The sequence below is a fragment of the Acipenser ruthenus genome, chromosome 1, assembly GCF_902713425.1.
Source record: "Acipenser ruthenus chromosome 1, fAciRut3.2 maternal haplotype, whole genome shotgun sequence".
In the NCBI taxonomy this organism is placed as follows: domain Eukaryota; kingdom Metazoa; phylum Chordata; class Actinopteri; order Acipenseriformes; family Acipenseridae; genus Acipenser; species Acipenser ruthenus.
Window position 1 is genome coordinate 22,307,362 of NC_081189.1, and position 23,198 is coordinate 22,330,559.

Genomic DNA, 23,198 nt, shown 5'->3' on the forward strand with positions numbered 1-23,198 from the left:
TATTTTTCCTTCCATGAAGGTAATTTTGCCGCAGCAGTGTCTTCAGGGTCAAAACAGCTTGCTGAGCAGGTGACGGATACTTACAGGAAAGATGCTCCTGAAGGGGTGGGGACAGTTTTACTCTCCCAGATGAAATGACCAAGGCAGTACAAGACAATCTGATTCCTTTAACCTAGTGTAGCACCTGATACTGTGTTTTAAAATGAAAACATTTGATTTAGTGAATGGATGCACTTGGCAGGGAAAACTGGGTATGTCTGTGGAAGGGGAAAAAACAAACAAAACCTGTGGACTTCTGTCGTCACTTAACTTTTTTTTTTTTTTAATTGTTTACATTAGCCCTTCTGCACTAACATTTATTTTTTAAAATAATTTTGTGTAATATGCTTGATGATGATTATAGTTGGTCTTTGATAATTACCATTGAGGTACAGATAAATGCAATTTGGAGTGAAGCTATTGTAGCACATACTTAGGTTTTTAATTTGAACACAACAGGCCCCCAACCCATGCTCCATCTTGATGCAATAGTATGAACAATCCGTCTTTTCCTTGTGGTCTGTTGGTGCTGCTTTTCCCATAACCCTGAATGGGTTAAGTGACTGACTAAGATCTGAATACTGAAGGTTGTTCTATAATGATTATGTTGAGTCCTTTGTTGTTCATAGGATCTGCATAGAGTAAGTTCCTGGTTTTAGTACCTTTTTTCTTTTGTTTAAGCAATTGCTGGTATATCACATTACAGCGCTGAAAACAAAAACACATTGGAAATGTGAAAAAAACACCAAGTTATCAAAAGTGCCCAGCCATTTAAAGTAGAGACATCAAAAACACAAGCCAAGTTTCAAGAAACCATTGGGGCAACCTTACCCAGCACAAAGCAAATGCATTTGATCCGCTTTTATTGTGCCTGAAAAACACAAGCCAAGTTAGTAGAAACAATTGGGCAACCTTGGCCCCCACCACTTTGACAGTTGTGCCTATTTGCTTGGTACTGGCCAAGGTTGCCCCAATTGTTTCTTCTAACTTAGCTTGTGTTTTTGTATACAAGTTAGAAGAAACAATTGAGGCAACCTTGGAACCCATCATTTTTACATTTTTACCATTTTGCTTTGTGCTGGACAAGGTTGCCCCTATGGTTTCTTCTAACTTAGCTTGTGTTTTTGTATACAAGTTAGAAGAAACAATTGAGGCAACCTTGGAACCCATCATTTTTACATTTTTACCATTTTGCTTTGTGCTGGACAAGGTTGCCCCAATGGTTTCTTGAAACTTGGCTTGTGTTTTTGATACCTCTACTTTCTACTTTTCACATTTCCAACGTGTTTTTGTTTCAGATATTATATACACAACTGAGTGATACAAGCAGAGGATACAAAGCTTTCAGTATTTTCAGATTCTTTGTTTATGGTGAATTGGTTCCCTTTCAATTCAAAGACGACCACCAACCAATACTTTTAGGATATGCCTGCCTTCAGGTAGGTATTCGCTGAGCATTTTATGTCAGAGCTGCCAATAGGCCCCTCCAGAGTGACGTCCTTGGTCCCGCCTGCCGAGGGAATAAGGAGTCACTCCGCGGAGCTCACTTCCTCTTTTACCTCTCACCTATGGTAAGGTACACTTCTGTGTCACTAACCCGGCTGTGTTTTTGAAAGAGCTCCTCTGTCGACTGCAGTTCCCTTGCATTCGTGCTGAGAGCTGGCTTGATGCGCTCATGGAATCAGCGACTGTTTTTTCTTTCTTCACGGCCTGCTTCACTTGTGTCACAGGCCGTCTGTCGTATGAGTGTGACTGCCTGTGCAGTTTTGGTGTGTGCGTGTGTTGTCTTTCAACCTACACCTTCAGGGAGAACACCGTTCCTCCGCCGGGGATCAGCTTGCCGCCCCGCCGTTGAGCGACTCTGCCGGCTGTCGTTACCGCAACTTGGACAAAATATATACCAGCCAGTCAGCCGTGTGTTCCTCCACCGAGGCTGCGTCAGGCCTTCAAAAAAAAAAAAAAAAAAGGGTGTTCTCCCTTCTCCTTTTTTCTCTTACTAACTGAGCTCTCATTCGCCACGGCTTCAGCCTGTGTGTCTCCCCTGGTGCATGCTGCGTGCTGACCAGGTGACTGACTACACACGATTAGAGTAGGCACCACTGCATTAGTGCTTCGGTACCTTGGTGCACGCACAGCCTTCGGTACTACAGTGCCTCTGTGCATCCGGGTCGCACAGTACTCTGTGCTTTTGCGTGCATAGCACTTCGATACTCTCTGCACACACCACTTCGGTGTGCAGCGCCCAGGGTTTATACCCCAGCTAGCATGTTCTGGTTCCATGCTTGCACGTCCTGCAGGGCAAACATGTCCCAGGAGGATGGGCATACTTTGTGTGCGCGGTGCTTGGGTGTCTAGCACACCACTTCAGCCCTAGGGGACGAGACGTTTTGCGAAATCTGTGCGGCTTTTCAGCCCTGGGTGCTTCACAAAAGGCTTGACGGCCTGTGACTGAGCCGTCAGAGACTGTAGGGCCCCCCGTTCCCTCCCTCCTCCAACTATCCCAGAGCCCCTGTGCACAGGTTCAGCCACCACCCTCTTTCAGCTGCTCCCCATCTCCACAGACGGGGAAGAGGGTCAAGCGCTCGAGGCAGGCGAGGGACATAATGGACGTTAAGGCACAGATGGCCCAGGTCCTGGAGCTGTTGGCGCGGCAGCAGACTGCCGCTGCTCCAGCTCTGGCAGTGCCCTTCCTAGTACCCGTCCCAGTCTCGCCTGCACGGATGGCAGAGGAGGAGGACACGCTCTCGATAGCGGCCTCCTGGAATGAGGACTCCTTCCTCACCGAGATGGAGGAAGGAGAGGAGCCTGTGCTCTCTACCGAGGCAGAGCCCAGCTCCGAGGTTGCCTTGGAGGCTAGTGCGCCCCCGTTTTCGAGCTCCATGTCGACCCTGATGGGATGCGCTGGTATACTTTTCTCAAAAGTATTGGTGGGTGGTCGTCTTCGAATTGAAAGGGAACGTTAGGTTACCATAACCCAGATTCCCTAAAAGAGAAGACGACCACCAAACCTTGCAAGGTCGCATCACTCGCATTCGCGGGTTCGATGCAAGAGATGAAGGCAGGCGTGACCGAGGACGTCACTCCACAGAAGGGGCTATCGGCAGCTCTGACATGAAATGCTCAGCGAATACCTACCTAAGGCAGGCATATCCCAAAAGTATTGGGTGGTGGTCGTCTTCTCTTTCAGGGAACCAAGGTTACGGTAAGTAACCCAACATTATAATTGATCAGTTATTTTTTAAGGCTTATTTTATATTCATAAATGTATCGTGTACCAATGTGTATACATTTTTTAAAGTATTTAATGGCACTCAGATTGTCTCAATGTTTACACCCGGCAGTGCACATACTTTATATATCTGGAATGTGGATGCTGCACCGGTGTGAAAACACTTTAAGAAAACGTATTTATTCAGTTTAAAAAAAAAAAATCTGTACTGGTTATTTACTTTTTTCAAAAATGTATTAATTATATTTGTTTTTAAATTCATAGTGTTAAGTGCTTTAATAGTACAAGTATCTATATAAAACCCCAATAATCAAAATTATTTCTAAAGAAACATTTGCTATTTTATCAGTTTCAAATACATATGAACTAAGTGTACATTATTAGATATACAGAATAAAGGCCACCTTGGTTAAGAATATACAGTATTTAGCATTTAGACTTTCAAGTATATAGAAACAGCAGCAAAAACTGTACAATATATTGAAGACAATTATGTACATGTATTTCTCTTATAAAGTCAAAAATAAATAAAGCTGTGGATTGGGAAGGTGAAGCTGTTACATTAAATTCAATTAAATTACATGGAAGAAAAAATATGTTAGCTATAACAACCCATGTGTGGTAAATAGCTGCAACATAACATACATTTTATTGTACTGATATTGGAACAAATGGAGCACACAGCATCATCGGTTTACACTTTGCAGAGTTTGCTGTAGCCATGGCTTTTTATCACATTGCACATGGTGTTAAGCAGTGGTGTAGTCCTACATTTTAAAGTACCGGAATGCCAATTTAAATGATAGATTTTTCAAAAACATTTAATAGGTAATGCATGCATCTCGTATTTGATTTAGGCTACTCCCCGTTAGTGCTTGCAGGTAGGTGATTTTCTAGCCAGATTTGGCTTGTTTTGAAAGCCTCTAGCAGGTAAAGGTTGTCTTTGGTGGTTTGGTTATTTTATGGCTATTTTTATCATGCATGTTTTATTCCTTTTGATTATGAGGTCATCATCAGCGCAGAACTTCACCGCGATGCCCTGTATAATATTATTATAAACCTGTCAGATGAATAGAACGGGAATGCTGTCTTCTGATTGGTTGCTTTAGAGGGCATTAATGGCCAGGAAATGCCCTCAGAATGTCCACACAGCCATCACGATAAAGTACAGCAAGGTATCAATCCACCGAAAAGAACATCTAGTATAACTGTCAACTGTAAGAACCACAACAAACCCATGAAATAATGGTTACCTTTCAAGTACGAAATGTAACTATTACCTCATGGGTATTAATCCTTTGATACCGTCTAAGATGAATTGATATTCCAAAGCTGCACGTAGTACCTGTAACGCAGTCGTGCCCGCCCCTGAGGGCATGAAAGAGACTGCAGTCACTCAAAACGTCATCATTTTACGAACAGATAAGTACCCAGTGTTATATCTGATCGTTCGCTTGTGTCATATCACTTATTGGACAGGCATGGCAGACGCACTGCTTGTCTGGGTCCGGAGCATGCTAAAGAGGCACTCGCCGACCACAATTGTTGTGAGTTTTGTGCGTCCTTCTCTAATGTGTATATTAGAAAAGAGTGCCACGCAGTTCTAGAGAGCGTTTTCTGTCCGTTCCACTTGGACAAGGCTCCCCCTCCTCAGCTCAGAAGGAGAGAGCTGTATCCTCTCATGAGCCTAGGGAAGATAGGAGATCATCACGTAAGAGACCTGTTTCATGGTCTTCCTCATCAAGAGAAAGAGCCACCAGTCTCATAGATCAGAGAGCTCTGAGCAGTTGGATAAGCACTGGGAGGTGGTCTCTCAACAGGGAAACATGTTAGTGGAGCTGTTGCGCGACAGCACTGCTTCACCAGCTCCCTTTGCACCATTACAGTCACAGGGAGGAGTACATGCAGAGTGGCAGCAAGAGGATCTGCTGTCTATCGCTGCTTCTAAGGAGGCAGTTGATCAAGAGTTCCCCCTCTGAGAAGGGTGACTCAGATGGCGCAACACCAGTAGTGCATGTGGCATTATCAGCTGAGCTTTTGCCACTGATAAAAAGGGCCAGAGTTGTTTTGAGTGTTCCATGGCCTGTAGATGACAAATGAAAACACTCAGTTTTTGAGGATGATCCCGTTTCCCCCTCGAGTGTCTCCTCCGGTACTCCTCTTTGAGGTGCATTCACCCTGGAGTCACCCGGCTACAGCACCTGCTGCTTCACATTCTTTGGGAACACTGTACAGCCTGCATGAGGCAGAAGTTTTGGAACAAGAGTGTTAAGGGCGGCCTCGAGCTCGACCCTTGCAGCATAAAATTAGAAGTGAGTTCCCCTCAATTTTTTAGCCCTGTTACTTGTACTGGGTTCCTCATGGTAATGCACAAGGTGGCTGAGTCTTGTAGCTTTTCACTTGGTCTGCAATATTCCTTGCGACAGCTTTGGTATGTCTACCCATGAGGTAATGGTTACATTTTGTACTTGAAAGGGAACATTAGGTTATTATCATAACCCTGGTTCCCCGAAATAGGAAAGTAACCATTAACCTTCAAGGTCGCTGCGTCTTTTTCAGTAGTCTTGAGGAAAAAATGATGACGTTTTCATTGACTGCAGTCTCTTCTGTGCCCTCAGGGGCAGGCACGACTGCAACACGGGCACTACATGCAGCTTTGGAATATCAAAGGATTAATACCCACGAGGTAATGGTTACATTTCTATTTCAGGGAACCAGAGTTATGATAATAACCTAACGCTATAACAGGTCACAAAAACGAGTCCTCTATACAAAAAAATAAAATACTGGCTTCATCTCTAGCCAACAAACGAGAATGGTCTTCACATCTTTCCAATGTCTTACCTCCTGCAATTATTGATGTCCACTAGCCGTCAATAGTTGAAAATCAGCAGCAAACCTTCCAACAGACTGCAAACTTGCAAAAGCACATTCAAAAACCGAAATAAACTTAAAAAAAGGAACTTTACAAAATAAATAACTCAAATATTTAAATTACTAATTTAATTCCTTTCTTTTAAAGAATAAATACATTTGTTTAATAATGCTGTTAGTTATAGAATCCTTTTGTTATATTTACCTATTTAAAACTAACTTTTCTTTTTGAAAAAACAGACTAAACACAACTGTCTCAAATATTTTCCCTGTCAAATCAATTAAAAACTAAACTGTATTTAGATTTGTAAATGTTTGGTTTGTTTGTTAAGAAAAAACTTATGCCTTGGGCCTTCGACTCTCCCAGCCAGAGCATTAAAGGCCAGGACCATTACCATTACGACTATTATTGATTAAGTATATCACGTCCCGTCCTCTGCAAACATTTCAAATACGCGCCGGTTACCAGAGACTCCAATTCAGAGTGTACCGTCAAAACGGGTATGTAAGGAATCGGACATGGATTTATTTTTGTTCCTAGTGACTATTCAATGGAAAGACTAATTGTATTTCCCCACGGAAAGCAGATCGCTTCATTGGTGCCCAGGCACCAAAATTAGACTGGTCGGGCCCTATAAGCATTTTCATAACAAATCGGTAAAGACTCTTAAGTTAATTCTTAAGTCGAGGTTCTGCCTATAGAAAAAAAGTAGAGGGACGGCATTCCGGCTCGACTAGACCAGGAGCATTAAGAGATCTACAGTAGGTGGCCTCCTGAGCTTGTGTAAACTCCCTTTAAAAGTACTGTCCCTAAGATTTTACACATTTAACCTTGGCTAGTCCAATTAATCGAATTAATTAATCCACAGCTGCACTATGATGAACATCCCCTTACAACTTCACTCAAGTTAAGCACGTGCAACAGTCATACAATTTGTGCAAATACACCCATTATACAGTTTTTTGGTAAATGTAGAGACCAGAGAAATATCTGCTTATGTGGTACAAACAACAAAATATCAGCTGATGGCAGGCACTTTGCATTGCTAGACTGGTCTCCAAACCAACTGTTTTTAAACTCTTTCCACAAAGAAACTATAAAAGACAACCCGACCATAACTAATCAAATAGTTTGGGTTTCTGAAATGGAAACAAGTAAAACATAAAGTAAATAGGGGCATACGGAAGACACAGTTAGCTGGTGTCTATGAAGTCATTTCTCTGTGTCCTCTCTAGAGGTCTGCAGTGTTGAAAGAGTTAACTTGCTGGTGTTTTTCTTCCAGTTCTGTTGGAATTTGTTGAGAGCACTATACAATATCATCCTGGTCACAGCTTTCCTAAAGAAGAGAAAACAAATACATAGTTGTCTGTATGGCATTGAAACTTTGCAAATAGGGGAATCTGGAAGTATAACTATCCGCTGCCAACTGCGTCATTTAAAGTTAGAAATATTAAATTGCATGACCAAAATGTAAAGTAAAACACATTTTGTTTAAAAGTTTGTCAGTATCTTTGCCAATTGAGCAAACATGCAGCACTAAAGAGCTGAACCTTTTAGTAATTTCAGACTACAAAGTAAAGTTTGATTGAATTCAGGGTTATCTGACTTTGTAAAATACACACACACACACACACACAACAACAAAAAAGTGTACTATTATGTTTGTAAAAACGTGTCTGGTTAATTCAGGAGGAATTCATTCTAGTTTGCTTTCATGTCATGTGTTTTCATGTTAAGACGGGTACTGCAGCTATTAGAACTGTCCCCCTCCCCCCATGCAAAGTAACATAAATCACATGCAGAACTAATGCATACCCATGCTTTCTCCCAACTTTGTATCAGTTTCTCATGGTCACTTAGGGAACTTCTCCATTTACTGAATTCTCTTGACCAGCTATTTTCCATGGCTGCATCTATAGGGAAATATTAGATCATCATGTTATTTCTCAGTGATGTACTGTAAACATACACATTAGGAGATATTTTCATGAAACTCTGTAATTAGAGTAATTCGACTGCACCTTAAACCCAAGTTATACTTTTGGTAACAATCTGTGAAAAAATGCAAGGTTATAAGAAACCAATTTAAAACACACAACTTAGTGAATGTTTGAATGTGTATGGCAACTTGAAATGGTGTCTTAATACTGGTAACCATATGTAATGACAGATTTGGTAAAAAAAAAAAAAAAAAATGTACCAGTAAACTACTTTGATAGAGCCAGACCCCTGTATAATACTGGTTTACATAATCACAACCGAGTTCTCTCCTAGAGCTCCTCAAAGAGATGAAGGAGTCAGTCTGGCCCTAGAGAAGCAATACAGCAAGTACTAAAGTATTTTTTTTTGCTGTACATGTATTTGCATAAAATACCCATTAATGTTACAGAAACACACATTACCTACATTATTATTAATTGATTTCGACATCAAAAATTACATGTTGGATATCAGAAGCCTAATAAAAGATTTCTGTAATTTTGTAGTAAATATTAAATCACTGACCTTTACTTCCCAAAAGGATTAGGACTTTGGATGTTTCGTTTCTTGCTTGCGTTGAGGCTGCACATTTATACTGGGCATCATTTAATAACGTGTCCCTTACCCAGCTGATCAAGTGCACTCTTCCACTGAGCAGCAGGTGTTTTTGCTCTGTAATAGAGTGTTCTAACTTCTCTCCATTCTTCTCCCATTCAATGTGGAGATCACTGGGGCCTAAGAAACAAAAGTACTTAAAAAAAACAATTTCAACTCCAACTGCAGCAACGTCTTGGATATATCCATGATCCGGAAGTCAACCATTACACTGATCACCTATCTACGTCTCCAGCTGGAAACCTATAATGACAGCTTTGGATGAGAAATTGCAATCACAGTTTACAATGGTTTAGCAAAGCAGCTCAAATATTTTGATTTAGTGGGTTTTGTTGAGTCGTTTTGTAATATAATTCCAGTTGAGGGTGGAAAAGGAGCGGGCTCTGGAGGCAGGGGAGCGTAGAAGAGGCAGAGCCAGTCTTTTAGTGTAGGAGGAGCGGAGAGGTCGAGTGGGGGTGTAGGGAGAGATGAGGGTCTGGAGGTAACTGGGTGCAGTCTGGTCAAGGCATCTGTAGGTGAGTACAAGAGTCTTGAACTGGATGCGAGCGGTGATCGGGAGCCAGTGGAGTGAGCGGAGCAGTGGAGTTGGGTGGGAGAAGCGAGGCAGAGAGAACACCTGATATCTGCACATGATTTCTGTTCTTATTCAGTAATTAAACCACCTACCATTACTGTCTTACTGTCCTGAACGTTGTTCTAAAACAGGCTTTAATGGTTTTTTTGTTGGTTTGTTTGTTTTAAAAATCCCCTTGTGGCTGCGAGGCAGTTTTATTTGCAAGCAGTATGACATTCAGAACATTAGAATATTGAGAGTACCGGTAAACAGATGCGTCCTCCAACGCAGCGAGTGTGGTGGGGAGTGAAATGACTGGCAGAATTTCCCTCAACTGATTAATAATCCAAGACGTGGATACAGACAACCAACCAATTGCAATGGTGTTTCAAAAGGGATTTGTAGTGAGATCATACAAGCAGCAGCAAGAAGCTTTATTTTGAAAATATTTATTTGGTGCTTACCCATGTATTTGTAAGTTCAAGGTCAGACTGCTGTAACCTGGGTACTATCGTTTCATGCCAAATCAAGCAATTGCCAAGAACATCCACACCTGACCTCTGTTTTCAACAAACTCATGTCAGGGATCGTGGCATGTATATTACGGCCACATTTTTCACTTATCTTGTTTTTTGTTGTTATTGAAACATTTTCATGGCCATATAATCTGGTTTATTTTAGTCAATGCAAAATTTGAGGAAATCAGAGCATGGAATGTTTCTAATGTTCAGTAACATTTACAAAAAAAAAAAAAAAAAAAACACCTCAAAAAAACCTTTGCATGTGTTCCAAAAGGCTTTAGTTTGCTTACCAAGAAATCTTTAATCTTTTTGAAAAACTTTTTAGAACACGTAATTACTGTTACATCAGACCAAATCAGACTTTCATTTCACTTATGCAAACCTAAAATACTCAAATGCCATCTGTTCTATGTGAGATATATAAGGGCTGTCAACGATTAAAAAAATTAATCGTGATTCATTTTGAGATTTAAAAAAATCTGTTAATCTTGGTTCTAAACGCATATTTAATTGATTCAATTACTGTATCCATCTCATTTAAGTTTTATTATTATTATTATTATTATTATTATTATTATTATCTAAAAAAAAAAACAGCATAAAATCTGTTTTCCTATTTCTGGATTATGGATCCTAGTTATTGGTCCCTCTTTATAGTTTTATATTTAGAGTTTTATATACAATCCAGCATTTGTTGTTAAATTGTTTGAACCAACTGCTAAATCACAGTGGAGTCAGTTTATTACTCACCTGAATGCATTTCAAATGATCAGTTTCCTTTACTCAAACTGATGTGTTTTATTGCCATTTCAATAAAAATAATTTAAAATTATATTTTAATAAATTGAAATAGCCTAAATAAAACAAAATATTGCCTGAGTAACAGTTATATCCTCAATAACTGTAAAAAATATTGTTATTGTGTTTCAATGTGGTTATTGAAATAAAACAAAGCTACAATGTTAACAGGTCTGCAGTCGGTAGCTATCCAACAGCACTGGTTATAGTATTGTACTGAGCTTGATTTATGGGTTTGCAGCGATCCTCAATTTCTAAGAGTACTCTGTAGAAACTGACAGGTTTTATTTGTTGTTGTAGTGTTGTTGTCTGTAGCAGAAAAACTACTAGAAAGTGTATTTTGTGAAGTAAAAACATGTTTAGCACGCAGGTGGTACAGCAGACTAGATGCACTTCTGTGATACTGGAACTCACTTTGACAGCAGATACAAGTAACCCTCTTTCTATCCAATGAACCCTCCGAAAGTTTTAAAAAAATAAACGTCCCATTCAAAAGTCCTTCAGTTTGCGTGCTTTGACATGCACTTGAGTGTATTAAAATGGTGCAGCAGAAAAGGAATTATGGTATGCTAAGAGGAATAATTAAACTCCCAAAAATGTATGCGTTAAATCGCAGGTGTTAACTGTGATTAATTAAGTCCCAATATATATGATAGATAGATAAATAATTGAACAATTCTCTGCTGTAGTTTACCAACCTCAGTAATTATAACAGAGTACAAGGATGTTTTCTTCCATAAATGGTGTTTTTATTTTTTGTATTCTTGTGGTAGTAGTAATTTTGCCATGACAATTGTTAATATAAAATTAATTTCCACTGATACAATTCCATTTTAGTTGACATAAAACAGTCCACACATGTATCCCTACCAGAGCCAGAACCCCTAAAGTATGCCATTTGAAGAGATACATATACTTTTACCCCCCCCATCCTTACTTATGAAACAATTACTACAAGAATTGCCCAAAACAACATTTTCAAGGTTAATGCCATCCAAATTAGCCCACTGTAAGGGCAGGAAATAAAGTTATGGATGTGTTCACTCACCAGTGGCTTGACAGAAGAGGTGGAATGTTCCGTGGCTATGAACAGTCTGTGCCTGGTCACTTAACAAAGGTGGCAACAACCGGACTACTGAACTCTCTGCACTAGACCCAAGCTCAGGTGGGGGAGTAGTGGGTGAAAGAGGAGGATCGGTCCCAACAGAAGACAAGGATGAAGAGTCAACAGGAAAGAAAGGCAAGGGAGAGGCTGTGAGAAACAAAGGTGTAAAAAGATAAGAGTGCTCTAAGGATGCAGGCCAAAGAAGAAATTGTATCAATTATATATATATATATATATATATATATATATATATATAAAGAGTTTAGGACAGAGCAGGAAAGAATGAGTGAGGAAGTGTGGCATTCACATGGAAAGAAGGAAATCAGGTGTAAAGTGTTTGAGTAACCTGCAGCTACCTGATCCCTTTTAATAAGATATTTATTTACAATAATGGAACCCTATGACAGATACAGTACCACTGTATTGAAATGCTGTAAAAAAGTTTGTACCAACAAATAGATGTTCAAAACATCTTTCACATTAAATAAAACTCAATTCTTCTATTAAGCTTGTTAAAAACGTATTTACTATATTTGTGTAACGCCAGCCCAGCCCCACCAACCCCCCCCCCCCCCCAAAAAAAAACCCCACAGATATCTTCATATTTATTCCATGGCAGGGTCAAATGCAACACCCAACATTATTCTTCACATGACAGAATTATTGTATTCACAGCATTTAACTAACTGGATTTATTTTACACGTTTCAGCTTTCTTTTATATACATAGATTTAGAAAAATAGCTCCAGTACATGACAGGATATATGCCATGAAATGTTACCTTCTTCAAGTTAATTCTTACAATATAACACCTTTACACTGGGAAATAAACATGACAAAGTCTGTACAATATAACAATAACAAGTGTGGAGGCAATGACTGACAGTTCTGCAAGGCCCGGTTTGCACACATGTTGTTTTTTTTGCACTGCAGTCTAACTCCAGTGTTTTAGTCCAGAGGTACTCCGGATGTGGCTACACTTTCTCAAAGTCTATATAAACACAGGTTATCATAATGAAGACCATCTGCCTCAATGAAAAGAGATGGCAATATCCGGTACAATATATTCAACCCCCAAAGAAACCAACATTAGTGGTTTCAAACTTGCTTATTCCAGTGCTTGGAAGAACTGTTCCACTGGCTTGACTTGCAGCTTCACATTCACAGGATAAGAACTTTTGCAGGATGGTTTTGGCTGACAGTCAGCTGCTGTTACCTGTATTCTCCCAGGCTACTTTTTCTTCATTTTACATGCAATTTTGTTCTTCCCATGTAACATGGACTTGTGATCTCAGTGACTGGATGCACTGAAGCAACAGCATTTGCAGCTTATTAACAGCATTGTATGTAACAAGCCAAGAACAGAAACAATGCAACATCCCTGAGAATTTACATAAAAAAGAAAAAAAAAAATATGAATCCAGTCAACCTGCCTCAAATACCGCGTGATGCACTGGTACATTTCAATATACAAATTATGTGACAACCAATTTAATATATTACAAATATAAAAAGTAATATGCTCCAATTTGGAAAACATTATGTTAGTTACCAATCTGATAAACTAAGTTTCCAATTTGGAATTCAAATTAAATGGCAAATTAAAAAAAAATAATAATTAAAATTGCTGAATGTAATGCAGGTTGTAGACATTAAAAAGATTGTAAAAATGCATTTTAAATGAGTCCTTGATAATAATTAATCTCACACAATATAAACCTATGGATTTACTACCAGAATGGAAAAGACGAGATCACACAAGTTAGAAACCCGTTGTCCCCTCAGAAAAAAAAAAAAAAGAAAATGAACAGATAGTCTGTAGTGCTTTTAACTCAGATTCAGCATGGGGTTGAAAGAGCCAGCAAGCACAGCAAAAAAAATAAAATATGATAAAATAAATAAAAAAAAAAATGTAAAAACTCTGGCAAGCAAAGCGTTCATCAGCAAGGCGCATCTGCATCAGCATATTCAATGGGTTGAGATTCACATATGACATCAAAAGGCTTGTCTTTGCTCTCTGGAGGCTCTTCCAGATGTTTAGTAGTTGGGATTTTGCCATTGCTGCAGTCGGGTTCTGTTTCATAACCTGTGTCCCGCAAACCCTTCTGCTGTCCTCCGTTCTGGTTGTGTGCCTCAATCTGCGCAGTCTTCTCCACTATTGGCTCCATCAAGCCTGCTTCACAAGCCATGTATTCAGGCTTGGCCTTCTTGTTGCTCCCCAACAGGGCAGCGCGCAGCTTAAGGCAGGGGGGTGGCAGGAACTGCATGTAGCAGTTGTAAGCCATTAATGCCAGGAAAAGAATAAAGAAGAGCAAAAACAGTAACAAAAGGGCATTGCTATTATTCGACTTAATGTATTCAGTGGAAGGATCTTTAGTTTCAAGGTTAGGAGCATCTGATATAGGGATAGGAAGCCTCCGCAATGTTTGTACTGTAGTGCTTGACGTTGGGGTTAGTTTTGTTTGGGGAGGCAGTGTGGTGGGAGTAGTAGAGCCCGGTGGTGTTGAAGTTAGTGTGGATTCTGCTGTATTGGCATTACCTTCTGTTTGGATCACAGGATTGAGGGGGGTGGTGGTTGTGGTGGCAGTGGTGGTAGGGTCTGATGTTGTAGATGGTATAATCAAGTCTAAGCTTAAGACAAAACCAGCCACCAGTTGGGCAAAGCTACTGCTTTTCACTTGCTCTTCTGACCAGCATTCATAGTTACCCAGGTCCTGTTCAGAGATACTCAAAATGAGCAGACTGTCACCTCTTAGCAGGTGATACTTGGAGTCTTCAACAGACAGAATGGTGCCATTCAACTTCCAAACTACTTTGGCTAGATTGGACTTGAGCTGGCACTGGAGTTCGGCTGCATTTCCAGGCTTTACAATAATCTTCTGGTAGTCGTCACTGGATACATATTTTACTGCAGAATATTGGAAAGAAAGAAAAAAAAAGTGAAATGTGTGTTTATTATTAAACCTCACTTGGGGTAAGCCAATTACAACTTGGATGTAATTGTAAGGTTACATTCTTAATGTGTGACAAGTGATTTACTTATGCTAAATGACTACATTACCCCAATAGCTGCACGTTTACTGCATTCTTAATATTATAGCCTGATTTTGACAATCACTGGTTAATATAATAAACGGAATACTGTGACCATAAAAGAAGCAATGATGCGGGGCTCCCGAGTGGCGCATCCGGTAAAGGCGCTCCGCGTGGAGCGCAGGATGCGCCCTATAGCCTGGATGACGCTGGTTTGAGTCCAGGCTATTCCACTACCGACTGTGGACAGGAGTTCCCAGGGTGCGGTGCACAATTAGCCGAGCACCGCCCGTGGTGGGAGGGCTTAGGTCGGCCAGGGTGTCCTCGGCTCACCACGCACCAGCGACCCCTGTAAACTGGCCAGGTGCCTGCAGGCTTGCCTGTAAGCTGCCCAGAGCTGCGTTGTCCTCCGACGCTGTAGCTCTGAGGTGGCTCCATGGTGGGCCTGTAGTTTGAAAAAGAAGCGGTCTGCTGACAGCACATGCTTCAGAGGACAGCGTGTGTTCATCTTCGCCACTTCTGAGTCAGCGCGGGGGTGGTAGCGGTGAGTTGAGCCTAAAAATAAATTGACCATTCCAAACTGGGAGAAAAAATGATAAAAACAATTGGCGACTACTACATTTATTAAAAAAAAAAAAAAAAAAAGCAATGATTTCCAAAATTATATTTCCATATATATATATATATATATATATATATATATATATATATATATATATATAATTTTTTTTATTATTTGTTTATTTAGCAGACGCCTTTATCCAAGGCGACTTACAGAGACTAGGGTGTGTGAACTATGCATCAGCTGCAGAGTCACTTACAATTATGTCTCACCCGAAAGACGGAGCACAAGGAGGTTAAGTGACTTGCTCAGGGTCACACAATGAGTCAGTGGTTGAGGTGGGATTTGAACCGGGGACCTCCTGGTTACAAGCCCTTTTCTTTAACCACAGCCTCCTATATATATATATAAATATATACAAAGATTAAACATTAAATGTAAAAAGTCTCCTTCTAATACATACCTGGTGGACAGACATTTGCATCTCCATTTAAGTTCTGTATAAGGTTACTGAAAAAAAAAAAAAAAGTAAACAATATTTAAACAAAGTAAGCAACTTGGCATTTATTTTTTTTGCTGGTTTATTAACTATGCAAAATGAAGCAAATCAATTATATGCAATTCAGGTTATCCAAACAGGGATTTCCAGGGCCAACAGCTGTACTGCACATAGCAAGGCTGGGGAAGGGTAAGACATACTGTAAATGTACCTTTTTCGGCTCTCATGGTCTTGGACCACACAATAGTTGCCTTCAGAGTCCCAGGCACAGTAGGGGTCCCGGGCTAAAATGCAGTCTGTACAAGACATGTACTTTTCACAAAATGCAGTTGGTGACTGAACAACTCCAGCATCTGAACCAGCATACAAGGACTTCTTCTGAAACAGCAAATACTCCTTCTTAAAACACTTATAAATAGAATTGGAGGATACTTGTTTTACCAAATCCTCCTTGACTTCCACTGCTTGGAATAGGACTTGGAAACAGCTTAGAACTATTACTCGCTGGTTGGATGTCTGGCAAAACCTTATACCAACAGATGACATTATATATATATATATATATATATATATATATATATATATATATATATATATATATATTGTTGTGTAGCATTATAATAAAATAATGTTCAATAAAACAAAAAAAATATATTGTCTAAAACACAAGATTCACCTAAACACAAGTGAAGTGGAATGAGATTTTTACCAGAAAAAAAAAAAAATTCATCATAATGGTAGGAACATTTAAAAAACATCTGAGACGGTAGACAAATAAACAAACTGCGTCACTGCTTGATAGCGTGGAAAATCCCTTGGCTGTTTAGCCCTATTAAACCAACGTTAAATTCGAAGCCAGCATTATTGACATGCATGGATTATGGGAGTTGCAGTGCTCCTCTGCATTTCTGCTGATTGGAAACACCTTTCAGCGTGTACCAGATAAACTACTATTCCCAGAAGACACTGTGTATGCCCATTGCATTGTGTAGAGTCAGTAAGCTGAGATATATTTTCAAAGTTTCATATTATGATACCACTTCCTTTCTCTGGGAACAAATCTAGTTGTTGTTTTTTTCTTGTTAGTGTTTGTTAGACGTCGTATGTATTTTAGCCCTTCCCCAGCAGTATTTGTTTATTTTCCCCAGCGCAGTATAACTCGTTCACTCTCTTTTCGCCTGTACGGTATAGAATTATTTTGTTGGTCATATATTTAAGTTTAGCAAATTAAGTCAGTAGGATGTGTTTGATATTTTTTGTCTGCCTTTCTCCTGCCTTAATATTGTATGCAAAGTATGTTAGTGACGTGGTCTTTAAATCTGAATGGTATATCAATGTTGTATACAGTGCATTTTTAAACACACACTGGCAGTGTGTAACAGTTACGTTTATTAGAATAAACTATGATGGGCTACTGTTTTCTTTTCTCTGTTGGCTAGTGGAGAAAATGCATTTAACAGCTGAATTGGGGTAAACCTGTTTACTGCACTTGTAGATCTCTTGATCTACCTCTCCTACTACTATGCACCGGACTTGCCTGACCGAAGAACCATGTTACTGGATCCTAAGCTGATGCACTATCCTTGCACTACTAATATGTCGTTGTATATAACTTGCTGTAATCCTAACTTGTTGCATTCTAGTTCATATTGTATTTTAGTAGTACTATTTGCACTTACTGCATTGTAACCCTGTACAGTACTGCCCTGTAACACCTGTAAGTTACCTTGGATAAAGGCGTCTGCCAAATAAATAAAAATATGAAAAGTATTGTCAGTCAGAATACAATAATATGATTTTACTGCTGCTAGGGGCTTAATGGGACCCCCCTTTTTTCTGCCTCCCCATTGTTTTTGGCCACCAGCCGCCACTGTTATATATATATAGATCTATCTATATATAGACACACACACACATAGATGGCTACACACATATACATACACACACACACAGACACATGCCAGTATAAAACTAAATTTGAACGCTAGGAAGTGAACAAAAATTCTCAGAACTGCTTAAAATAGAAACAACTTAAGAGAGCTTAGAATAAGCAAAGCACAGAATGAAATTATGCAGCAGAAGCTACACTATTGAACAGCTAATGTATTGATGTGTCTTATAGGCTCCTTGCTCTTTATAGAGATTATTAGAAAGCTTCAGCATTTAAGAATGGCCTTGTTTATATTCCCAACAACTATAACTTCACTTACCCCCTGAGATGATAGAAGCAATGTCTTAATTGGTTCAAAATTTGTGAACAGTTGTATTTCTTCAACAACATGTACTTCATTGTCATAAATGATGGCTTTGTGTAAGACTCCTTTATCTGTATATTTAAAAAAAAAAAAAAAGTTTCTATAGATTGCTTAAATGATTCTAGCATATCTTTTCTACAGGCCAACAGAATGATCACTCAGCATAACACAAGATACCAACAATACATGATTGCCCTCAACAGTCTCTTTAAATTGTTAGTGACATACATCCCCCACCATAGAGCACCATTACTCTCTATAACTTGTGCTAAACAATGGCCATAGTAAGTTTTATGGAAATTGGAAATAAGGTTGTCCAACACTAGCACTAACAAAGCCTGGATATAATAAGATCACACAAAATAAAAAAATAAAAAACTGCTACTTACCAGTGCTTGTAAAAATAACATCGTAAACATTGTTGTCAAGTGCTCGGACTCTGTCCACTACAATCTGTGTGTAGTTCACATCCCTTCTTATTAGTTTTGGTCCATTCCCAATTGGCAGCACCTGATCGTCCATCAGAGGGTGATCTTTGATAAACTGCAGTGTTTTGTCGGGCAGTCGGAGAGAGTCGCTTATGTTCTGTAACCGGTCAATGTTGTTTATACACTAGGACCAAAAGAAAGGGGCATCGAATGAAGACAACTAAAAATGTAAAATGGCAACAAGTTATTAAACACACTGCTGTGGCTCCAAAATTCAGCACTGCACAGTAAACCATGCAACATCTCCACTCTAAAATTCAGCACTGCACAGTAAACTATACAACATCTTCAATCTATAAAATTCAGCACTGCACAGTAAACTATACAACATCTCTGCTCTAAACTGCCCCGAGGACACCTCTCTGACTACCAAGACCATTTACAGCTTTCATCACTATAAAGCAAAACAGAGATGTGAAATCATCATTTCATCTTTTTGGTTCAAATGTCAAGACATACTAATCCACAGGTTTTCATTATAAAACCACCACATGATATAATGTTTTCATTATAATAATTGTACTTGGCATTCCTGATTATTTGACAGTACAAAACAGATGAACTTAGCCAGACCAAACAATCACTTTAGTGTTAGAACAGCTTCATAGAAATAAAATGGGTAAAAATTAGGATTGGAAATTAAAAAGAAGCCATGCGGCAAAGGCCACAGTGCCCTTTCCGCTACAGAAGCTAGAGACGCCTGTACACATCCAATTAGGAAGTGCTTAGATCCAAACAATAACATGATTACGTGATTTGTGTGGTTAAGTCGCATCAGCGAGGAGGAAAAATAAACAACCAGCCAATGGACACTACCCTTTCAATCACATGGATTTGTACTGCACGTAATAATAATGCCATCTCAGAAAAGAGCCCTGAATAAAAAGGAGAAGGCTGTACAATCTGCAAACAGATTCACAAAACCATCATTTTTTTCAGGTCAGTGGTTTAGAAATGCTTAAGACACTTGCAAGTTTTTTTTTTTTTTTTTTTTTTGTTACTGTACTAACTTGACTTTTGGTTCAATTGCTGTTATCCCCTTATTGTAATTTCTTTATTTCTACTACAATGAAACCAAAATGGTATTACAGTGTTTATTATCATTATTTCTACATCTTATGATAAAAGATAAGTTTGTTTTTTTCAGTTCATCCAGAAATGCACACAACGCCTCAGCATTTTGTACGTTACACGCGGGAACGACATGGCCTTGGTGCCCTCTACACATTAATTGAACTGACCATTTTGGCCTTGCCTTTTTTTTTGTCAATTTAGGGCCTGTATTAAAACGGGTGACTGTGTGAACTATCATTGCTGAATAATTATGTGAAAGTCTATTATTTCTATCAGAAATCATTACTGCCCATTTAGAAATACATCATTTGCTGCGGCAAACACTTACCGCTCCAGGGCGAGGACTGGGAGGCATGGCATTGAATCTCACCCACTTTGTATGAGACTGTTCAACAGAGGCCTTTTGCATGTACTTTCCTTTCGAGAAAACTTCATCTATAGTAGACATGTTGTACGCACAGACTGCAGATAATCCAATATTTCCCCTGGAATGCAATATAAATATATATAAAAGCCACAAAACCACAACTGAAAGATCCAGTCTTTACAAAGGTCTTCACACAGGTGACACTTACCACTGGGAAGTGAACACACCATAAATGACAGTCTCCTTCCAGTCTGGCGTTTTCAAAATAAAAACATCATGAACGACGTTGAAGACAAAGTTTAACTCCGGCATGGAACAGACAAGTTTGGCCTTGAGGAAGGACGTCCATTTCTTCTGTAAGGTCCTTTGTCCTCCTAAATCACCCTAACGAAAATAAAACAGCTATGAGAATTTACATCCAACAAAAGCTTTTTTTTTTTTGGTCAGAGGGTTAAAAGATCAAAAAGGTTTAATGACTTAAGTTGTTTTTTTTATGTTGAAAAAAATATCTAACACACTGCAGGGCCAAACAAATGCATTCTAACTGTAGCTAAATATATTAGTGGTATCTATCTATCTATCTCTCTCTCTATCTATCATTACCTAAATTATATACAATTATTTTTAATAAGGACTATATACACACACACACACCGCAAAATTCATTTAATTCAGTTTAGTTAACCACAACACTACTTAGTTCACAGGCTATTTTACATATTAGGTCACAGTGTGGCTTTTACAAACCAAATAAACATAAGAAAAAATGAGTCTTCAGATGATGGCAACTATACCGATGGCATGCTTCATCATGCAGGTAATTTAAAAAGAAGTAGGAAATTGAGATTAAAGTATTTTTGAATATATGCATTTTTTCCTTGACAAGCAAAGAATGAAATTACGTTCAACATAAAAAAAATGAGGACCACAATGCTACTAAGAAAATGGATTTTAAAAGCTAGGTTAGCCCAGTACTTAACAATGTAACATGCAAAGGAGGCTCTAAAAATAATAAAAACATGAACTAAAGCAGCACAGGAGGAGATCGTCACGTTCTCTCACCTTGCAGACTCGGGCGATCCTGGGAATAGAGAGCTTGCCAACAAATTCATATTCCACGGAAACCTCCGTAAAGAAAAAGTAGATCTTGTCATCATCACCATCTGGGCTGTTTTTACTCTCTCGGATCACATCAGCAAAAACAAAACTGGGCTCTGCAGAACAAGGCAGTGATAAACCCGTAAAACATTACATCTGAAATCATGTACTGTCTAAATCCAGGGGTCAAATGTTTAGAAACCAAATTCAAGTGCTGTACAACATAATAAACCTGCAGCTATGCATCTTTAGCAGAGCAAAGAATACTAATTTAAATATTATCCTTTTTTTACATCCTCTTTTTTTGGTTTATTGCACTTTCCAAAGATGCAAATTTACAGACCACGTGTAAATTAAGATGCTGGGGTGATAAGGAACTAAACTAACCAAGAGCTACAGCAACAAGTAGCAGTGACAATTACACACATGTTAATTACGTTTGTTTTGTTTTCTTACCCTTATAATTTTGTTCAACCAGTTTTCTTAAAATGTTAAAACGTTTGTCAACGTTCAGTTTCCCTTTTCTTTAACTATATCTCCCAAAGTTTCAATACGTAGTACAGCACAGCTTGTTAAGAGGATTTAAATGGAAGAAAATATATTTGAAATGAAAAGTTCAACTTGAAATTATTAATGAAAATGGTTCTGAAGCTAATCTTTAATACACAAAACTAGACTTCACATCATACGCTGCACACACATCCAACTAGCAGGTATCTGATCCGACACAAATATAATAGCAACAATTTCATTACTGTGTAAAAAACAGTCACGAAAAATACTGTTTAGTAGCAGTAAAGTAATTGTTTTTGTCCAGGTAATTGTTAATTACATCTTAATTACAATGGCTAACATATAAATGGGTATGTTAAAAAATATACTGACACAGTATACTTTCTATTATTGTTTATGCACTCAACAAATGCTTGTTTCTGACTGTCTTTTACTGACAAAACACAGGTGTTTGAGCTTCTGTTGATTTATCATAGCTCAAGTTGCTGTTTGTATTTAAACATACTCCATGCTGCACAGCATGCATTATTTTTCATAATTCCACAAATGTTTGTAACAGAAACTACAGTATGAAAGCATGAGATTACCCAAAGTTATTTTTCTATCTACAACATGCAAATTTCAGATCTTCCCCACATACAATGGAGGGCATTTATTGGTGCAATTTCTGTAGCTGTCGGTAAAAATAAATAAATAATTAAATAAATCTGACCCAACAGAACAGATCTGCTAACTCAGGTGAGCCAGTATCCTAGATCTACCCTTTACTCCCCTTGTAAGTGACTTTCTCCCTTACTAGGCTCTGAAACAAGTTAATGCCAAGCTAGGAGACTGTTGTGTGCAATCTCTGATCAGATGCTACTGCAGATGTGCTGCTTTCTTAGTGTAAGCACTTGATCTCCCTTTTAACCAGCTCCCACCTAGTAATACCTTTTGGTGCACAAAGAACCCAACTGTCAGATATTCTGAAGGTATTTGTTGCAGTGAACATTCTTCTTACCATTCAACCAAGATATTGAATATTCTGTCCGCAAGGACACCTGTGGAGAGCTTCTGTGAATAATTGGTTCACTTCCTAAAAAGTTGAAAGCCGTTCCAGAGTAAAGGTCTCCATCTAAGAAAAAAAAAAAAACACCTTTAATTTTTAGGCAGTTAAATTAAAAAGAACCCTGAGAAAGAATGTAGAGTTATGCTGAATCTGAGCAGCCGTGTGAAAGGATACTTACCAACCATCACTGATGTGAAGCTTTGAGCTGGATCAAATGAACATCTCCCTCTTCCATCTTCATTTTTATTTTCCAATTCAAAATCCTGCAGAGACTAGAACAAGGAGTGCGGGGGAAATGGAAACAAAAATAATCCTTACTTTGTCAATTGAAAGGGATCATTTTTACAATAAGGCCAAAATAGCAGCATACTGACCAGGTAATCACACGTGGGCTGAAATGCATATGTTCCACAAACATAGAGGCTGGCATCGTTCAGTACTTGCAAGACTCGTATGTAGTTAAGGCACTCGGTCTGGAATGCAAAAATGACCACATGGGAAATATTTCAATGGAATTGGAGAGCCACTGGGTCACATGAGTTTAAC

General features: G+C 38.9%; 1 protein-coding gene across 12 annotated transcripts in view; it reads right to left on the reverse strand.

Moving 5' to 3' along the window:
- Nucleotides 1–6,387: 6,387 nt before the first annotated feature.
- The window catches only part of LOC117400847 (semaphorin-4D-like), a 56,219-nt gene continuing 39,408 nt past the window's right edge, over nt 6,388–23,198 (reverse strand). For 6 of the 12 annotated variants that reach the window (XM_059022128.1, XM_059022116.1, XM_059022110.1 and 3 more), the window contains 11 exons: nt 23,027–23,125; nt 22,831–22,924; nt 22,605–22,718; nt 21,056–21,207; nt 20,202–20,377; nt 19,955–20,111; nt 18,454–18,676; nt 18,020–18,135; nt 16,021–16,187; nt 15,774–15,820; nt 12,393–14,623 (listed from right to left, as the gene is read on the reverse strand). In XM_059022128.1, coding sequence (XP_058878111.1) covers nt 13,656–14,623; nt 15,774–15,820; nt 16,021–16,187; nt 18,020–18,135; nt 18,454–18,676; nt 19,955–20,111; nt 20,202–20,377; nt 21,056–21,207; nt 22,605–22,718; nt 22,831–22,924; nt 23,027–23,125 — 2,313 coding nt within the window. In that variant the 3' untranslated portion in view covers nt 12,393–13,655. Of the gene's footprint in view, nt 7,480–7,958; nt 8,057–8,648; nt 8,859–11,658; nt 11,863–12,392; nt 14,624–15,773; nt 15,821–16,020; nt 16,188–18,019; nt 18,136–18,453; nt 18,677–19,954; nt 20,112–20,201; nt 20,378–21,055; nt 21,208–22,604; nt 22,719–22,830; nt 22,925–23,026; nt 23,126–23,198 lie in introns of those variants that run through there. The other 6 variants (XM_059022164.1, XM_059022156.1, XM_059022153.1 and 3 more) reach the window with 6 other exon arrangements.